This window comes from Berghia stephanieae, chromosome 2 (genome assembly GCF_034508935.2).
Source record: "Berghia stephanieae isolate SIO BIC M18660-M18661 chromosome 2, UCSD_Bste_1.3, whole genome shotgun sequence".
In the NCBI taxonomy this organism is placed as follows: Eukaryota; Metazoa; Mollusca; class Gastropoda; order Nudibranchia; family Aeolidiidae; genus Berghia; species Berghia stephanieae.
In genome coordinates, this window is record NC_088361.1 from 68,705,402 (window position 1) to 68,712,209 (window position 6,808).

The window sequence follows — 6,808 nt, forward strand, 5'->3', positions numbered from 1 at the left end:
CCGTTTTAGTGTGCTCCTATTGGTTGAGATCTTATAACAGTGCCAGTGTGGGATTTTAAACTGGCTTCAGACTAGTTGCAAGTACTACAATTATATATTGCTCTTGGATCGGCATCGGATATCTATTGCATTGGTCCGCTTTATCTATTTTTTTCTTATATGCTCGATGCATATCAATCTTTGTCGTTTAATTATTCTATCTGGGTGGGGTTCCTACCTCCCATAGTGGGCAGGGAGGTACTTGCTGTGTCTCCTATCCCCTCTTATCTGTTTTCCAATTGCCTTCTGTCTTTGTCTTGGAGTGAGATTGCTTGGTTTTGTCCTGACCTTGGTCGGATTCCTTGGCTGAGAGGGAAACAGTCGAATGTATAGTTATTGCTTTGGGAGATGATATTTTTTTCCTTGTAAATCATCTCTCTGTTATGTACTGTATTATGTTTTATTTACATGTTATGTTTGATTTGTTAACATTTGAGTGTATTCCTCTTAGTGGGGACCTGTGTTTGTGTCTGGATGAGACTTTTAGGTGATCTCAAGCTAAGAACTTTGATGGTGTGCTCTTGGAATCTACATCTGTTTCGTATTTGAACAAATTTCCCTTTGTCTTACCTTTTCTTGTGTGCTTTAATTGAATTCTAGAACTTTTTACTATCCCATTTCTTCCTTTTTACTGGCGCTGATATGACCTTAATGTGTCGCAAGCGCCGTAAAACCCTTAAAAACAAAACAAAAAAACAATTATTCTATCATTCTTTTTGACTGGTGCTGAAATGACCTAAAAGTGTTGCAAGTGCCATAAACCCCCTAAATTAAATCATCAAACGGCAATGTTTACTAACTGGCAATCCTCATGACTATTTTACATGTTTACACTTCCTTTTTTGTATTCTAAAATATGGATCAAAGCTATATATTACAAATATAATTATAATACCTATTGTATTTATATTTAACAACAAACAAGCATAATATTTATTCATGATTCATTGGTGTAACCTATATAAAAAGAGAAAAATAAATACTGCGCAATCCATTGCAATAGTAAACTCCCAAATGCACTCCCCTCCTCCTCCCCCCCCCCCCCCCCCCCCCCCACGTGCTTTAACATTCGATAATAAGTGGCTTTAGAATTGAATTTCAATACACTGTGTTGAAATCAAAGGCCTCATTGTTTGATTTGATGAGGATAAGGTGCGCGACTCTTTACAAGAAATTCTTTAGGTCTTATTTGAATATATATGTATATATTTGAAAATACGCCAACAACTTGCGCACATACAAAACACACAGAATCATAACATTTGAATGACGAGTCCTTGTATAGTTGTCAATTAATTATGCCAATTCTCAAGGTTATGATTGGTAGATGGGTTCGTTAGACCTGACTGAAAATACTTTGCATTAAACTAGATCTTATCCAAAGAGTAACAAGCAATAGTTGCTGTCTTAAAAAAAAAATTAAACTGAGATAACCCTTAACTCCTGAGCTTTATGGATCTGAAGGACAACTTTTACTATTTCAGAGTGATTCGACTCAGCTATAATTAAAATACAGGCCATAATGAGAATCTACCTCCAAAGTACGATGGAGACAGACGTAACACCTTGGCATACCCAAATTCAGTCTAGATGAACCGTCAACTCTCACATCTGTAGCTCAGGTAAACAACGGGTTTCTTGCGCCATATCAAAATCAGCACATGGCTTACACAAGAGGGATGAAGAAAAAGAAGAAAGAAAGAAGCAGGAGGAGGAGAAGAAGAAGAAGGAGGAGGAGAAGAAGAAGAAGGAGGAGGAGAAGTTGAAGGAAAAGCAGTAGAAGAAGGAGGGAGTAGAAGAGGAGACGATTTAGATTTCATATCAATCCAAGCCCATAATTTGATAATCCACTGGATTTTTGTATTTCAGAGTAAAAGCGTATGGTCTAATTGATTATATGGTTGCTTATGAGGAAATCATATTGGTGCGCACATCTTTCATTGTTGTTGCTTGTTACAAAATTGAAGCCCGATTATAGACCATATATATATATTTCCCCCTTCTACGTCATGTTGTGCCCTTTCTCTATTATAAATTATAATATCACGAACACGCTTAAAACGAAATAATGGAAATATCAAACGCATTTCTGTACCCCCTCCCCTTATTGTTTCCATAAAATAAGGAACTACTGATAAGAAAAACCACTGAATAACAGGATTATTTTTTGTTCATGATATTGTTCTGTATATCCGTGGCCTTCTGTATTTGGGTTTCCCGTGCATTACCTGAATATCCTTGATTTGGGTTCCGCTGTTGGTGGTGCGAAGTTCAGTCTTTGGTATCGGCCTTTTTACTCTCATTTATGACTCATCATGCCATAACTATATTATTATGTCTTGGTGAACGCGAAAGGGGATTTTAAAGCAAAATGGCCAGAAATTTGGTCACTTTAAGAAATGTTATTAATTCTCGTAATTAAAACAAAAACTCACTCCAAGTTTCATATCTTTTACTATAAATTCAAGTTTTAGAATCAGAAGCATGAATATTCATGATGATGATGATGATGAAATAGATGATAATATTGATGATGATATTGTTGTTGTTGCTGATGATGAAGATGATAATAATATACATAATAATAATAATAATAATAATAATAATAATAATAATAATAATAATAATAATAATAATAATAATAATGATAATAATAATAATAATAATAATAATAATAATAATAATAATAATAATAATAATAATAAAAATAATAATAGTAATAATAATATTAATAATATTAATTATAATGATGATGCTCATGATGATGGTGGTGATGTAGATGATGATAATGATGATGATGAAAAACAAGAGGAGCAATAATTCAAAATCTATTTAATTTGAAATCCGAAGGGCCACAGACCCTAACAATAACAATAGACAACGTGCTAAAAACGTCTATAAATTTATATTATAATCATGTTATATCAATATGCAGAGCGAATAAGCAATTTGACTTTAAATTCTCCCTTAATTTTATACCATTGCTAGTTGAATTATACATTAAATGAGAGGTTGTTCATTATACTCGTGTATCATAATGAAAGGGTTCCTTGTCACAGCAATCTTGAAGAGAGCTGAATTTTGGTTTTCGAATCTGTATTTGTTCCAATGATTTACAGCCCTTAAAGTAAAAGAGGTTCTCCTTGTAATTGATGACCAGTACTCAACAAATTTCTAAATAAATTGTCACCACTGATACAGAGCATATGAGAAAATAAAATAAAAATATCAAAGGCTAATCCATCGTCTTCATTGACTTGTTTTGAATCATGATTACTTTAACCCTTCTCTCCCCCCCCCCCCCCCTAAAACGGTCTTTAAAAAAATTAAAGATACATCCTGTGTGTCTGTTGTAGAGAAATCATAATTAATATTATCTGTAAAGGTCAATGCACAACACATAATATGTGACTCATCGTCTCAAAAAGGTATTATGTCACGGTGATTAATAACATGCTGAAAATTGAATTCATAGTTAAATGTAGCACACTTGGTCAAAGTCGATGAGTTTAATTTAGGATAATGTACGGATTTTTTTTGTGCGAGCAGGTAGGAATTATTTATTTTTGGACCGAATTATTTAATTATTCTCATCTCATTCTGTTATAACCTCCGACAACATTGCAGGAGGACATAACAGAATGAGGCGAGAATATATATATATATATATATATATATATATATATATATATATATATATATATATATATATATATATATATATATATATATATATATTCTAATCAATTTTACTTTAGAATCACTTCACTTTCAGGTGTATATTTAACCCCGAAATAATATCAAATTGAGACCATGGGTCACATATTTTATCAATGGCTGATTGGCCAGTCGATATTTGAACTATTATTTCTCAAAATAAAATAATGGAATCTATATTGTGTAACACAATATCATTGTAATTGTAAATTAAAATACTCATTATATTCACACATATTCAAAGTAGATCATATTTTTAGGGTTGTTTGTTTTGTGATGATGTGTACTATTTACAAGACACACGGTATAGTCTTTGACACTCAAACAATAATAATAATAATAATCTGGTACTTTTAATTGATTATTGGGGCTGGAGGTCGAAACAATGGAGATCAACCTTGGACTTGTAATTTAAAGATGGGAGCTCAAACCTGTGTCCGTTCGTGTACTCTCTGATTCCTCGCATTTGGCCGGTGAAATTTCCAACAGAATTACTCTGGGAAAGGTAAAAAGAAGAAGTGTTCTTAATATTCCAGTCAATAAAGGGAGTAATAAGTTGTATCGCAAGACCTTGGCTGTTATTGTAAACATGTCAAAATATATTATGTGTGATACACTTTCAGTCGGAACTTGGGAACGCGTAGAGTCGTTTCGATTTACATGAATGCCGATTAAAATATTATTTTGACATTTATCGCATTTTGATTGGTTTGCTAAAAACGAAAGTTATAGAAAGCGCCTATGCTTGTTTTGTTTTGTTTATAATTTTTTTTTTTTTTACAGAGGCAGTATTTTCGCCAGATACTCATTTTGTAACCGAGTTCGGACTGAACTTTGAGCTCCCCACAGAGGGACTCGAACCAGAGACCGACCTGTCCGGCTAGCGTATGTTGTGAGTATCTTACCTAAACACATAGCATAATAACGTACATTCGCCACAAAAGTACTTCAATAATAAGTTATTTTGAAAAACAAAGAAAAAATTTCGTTTTCATCACTTTCATTAAGTTGATTAACGTAAAATAAACAAAAAATATGGCGGGCTATCTCCAATAAAATAGTAGAAAAAGTTACTCAAAGGTTCAAAAAGTCTGGACAAAGAACCGACCTTGTCCACACCCTTTCGGCATTGAAAAAACAATAAATACTTTGCAGGCGCGCACTTATCTCCAATTATTTCCCTTTTTTCACTGCACAATTCTTTAAACGTTGCGAGTTCATGTGCTTCTTTTAGCCCTTCTCTGTTTCATTCTTAACTAACCGTTTGAAGGCCGCTCGTGTGACTATTTTGGTAGGGCCAATTAACGATTTAGACTTTTCGGTTTTATTCTTTATTTAACTGAAAAAACGTATAATCAATTTCGATTCAAGCAAATTTATTTGTTACGAATAAAAGAAACAGAGACGAATGATACAAAAGAAAATACTTGCCACACTTTGTCGGTAGCCACCGATGTAGATAGTATTTGAGATGTCGATGTTGTGTCTCTGATAGCCATCTGTGTATGAGCGTAGGACACCGCTGAGCTCGAACTCGATACCCGTTTTCCATGCTGAATCTCTTGAATGCCGAAAAATGCTTACCAATTCTTTAGTTCTGAACACATTCAACTAGTTGAAAACAGGATTAAAACCAGATTAATAACGATCCAAGATTGTGGTTCAATACGTATAGAAACAACATGTAAGAGGATCAAACTGCTGGACAACAGCAAGAATAATATGACTGTGTCAGAGTCAGATACATTCGAAATAAAAAAAAAATAAAGAGAGGAGTTTTGGTTGACACGACAAAGTGTCCCCACAGAGCGTCTATCTTCAGGGTTTTTAAAGAATTATCTCTGCCCGAATTTCGAATTATTCACTCGTTGTTGCTCAGGTAATTGGGTGTAATCCAGATTTGGCTGGAATACTTTGTTGGAGTTTAGAATTGTTTCTAGCAGTGAATTGTTACTAACAATTTCTATCGACTGAAAAGGAAATTATTTCCATGTGCTAAGGACTTGAACCGATTAAAAAAAATCCGTCCCTCAAGATTAATAGTAGTTAATGACCCCTTCACGAAGAAAAAAAAATACATTTTCAAAATATAGATTTTCTTTTTCTTTAATAACTTGAAAAAAAATCCACTTATCTGCCATTATGTTAGATGAAAAACCACAGTTCCATTTCAAACATATTATAGTTTAGACACATTTTGCACCCAAATATATTAATTGAACTCAGTTTTGGCCTAATCAGAATAAGATACTTAACTCGTTCATCCATAACCATGTTTAGTTAATGTAAATTGCCTGGCTTAGTGTCACAAAGCCCGATGGTTCAATTGGTTCAAATGACATAGCACTGACCCCACATGCAAGTGCGCCTGTTCGAATGAGCTGTGCCAGCCCTATTTCCATCCAGAGCAGACTCGATAGCTTGCAGAAAATCCAATATGCAAGAAAATACTTTTCAAAGATCCCCTGTCCAACTGAGTAAGTAACAAGACTTGACGGTTCGCCGTAACTAAACACATTAATAGGTCGGGCCCAGTGAGTGAGTGTTTCTCACTTCTTTTTGACACAATGATAAAAGAATGGCATGGCTTGACAACACTACTTTTTTTTCCAATCATCTGTGTTAAATTTGTGAGTGATGCTTAGGATCTGTGGATTGTTTGCTCCGGGTGATAGGCAAGTACTCTATGTAGCTACTGGTCTTCGGATCACTGTCATCGGTTGATTCCAGGGGCAAAATAAACTTTATTTTCAATCAATCGAAGAGTCAACCCCCCGCCCCCCTCCCAATGAAATGTTTATTCGATTAGTATTAATACAATATACGATAACTAACATAATTTTCAAAAGTATATACACTGCACGTTGATTGGTTAACTCAAGACACAACAGCTTGACAGGCATAGCAACAAGAGGTCACGAGGAACCATCAATTTTTTTCTCTCTGTTCCTCAACGATACAGAAAACGGGATTATCTACCACTACATGGCTTAAGGAGACTAGATTTTTAGGATTTAGTCCCGATATAATCGATTTATGTTTATAAATTTGT

The 6,808-nt window shown here is 34.2% G+C and overlaps 2 protein-coding genes across 2 annotated transcripts in view; one reads left to right on the forward strand and one right to left on the reverse strand.

Moving 5' to 3' along the window:
* LOC144965404 (heparan-alpha-glucosaminide N-acetyltransferase-like) overlaps positions 1-6,808 on the forward strand; it is a 52,526-nt gene that overhangs the window by 635 nt on the left and 45,083 nt on the right. Inside the window, exons 2-3 of the mRNA XM_078900720.1 lie at positions 1,524-1,661; positions 4,540-4,648. The gene's annotated coding sequence lies outside the window, so the exon portion shown is untranslated. The remainder of the gene's footprint in view (positions 1-1,523; positions 1,662-4,539; positions 4,649-6,808) is intronic.
* LOC144965405 (uncharacterized) overlaps positions 2,475-6,808 on the reverse strand; it is an 8,501-nt gene continuing 4,167 nt past the window's right edge. The window contains exons 4-5 of the mRNA XM_078900725.1: positions 5,188-5,367; positions 2,475-4,252 (exon numbers count right to left, since the gene is read on the reverse strand). Of these exons, the coding sequence (XP_078756851.1) occupies positions 4,118-4,252; positions 5,188-5,367 (315 nt within the window). The 3' untranslated portion in view covers positions 2,475-4,117. The remainder of the gene's footprint in view (positions 4,253-5,187; positions 5,368-6,808) is intronic.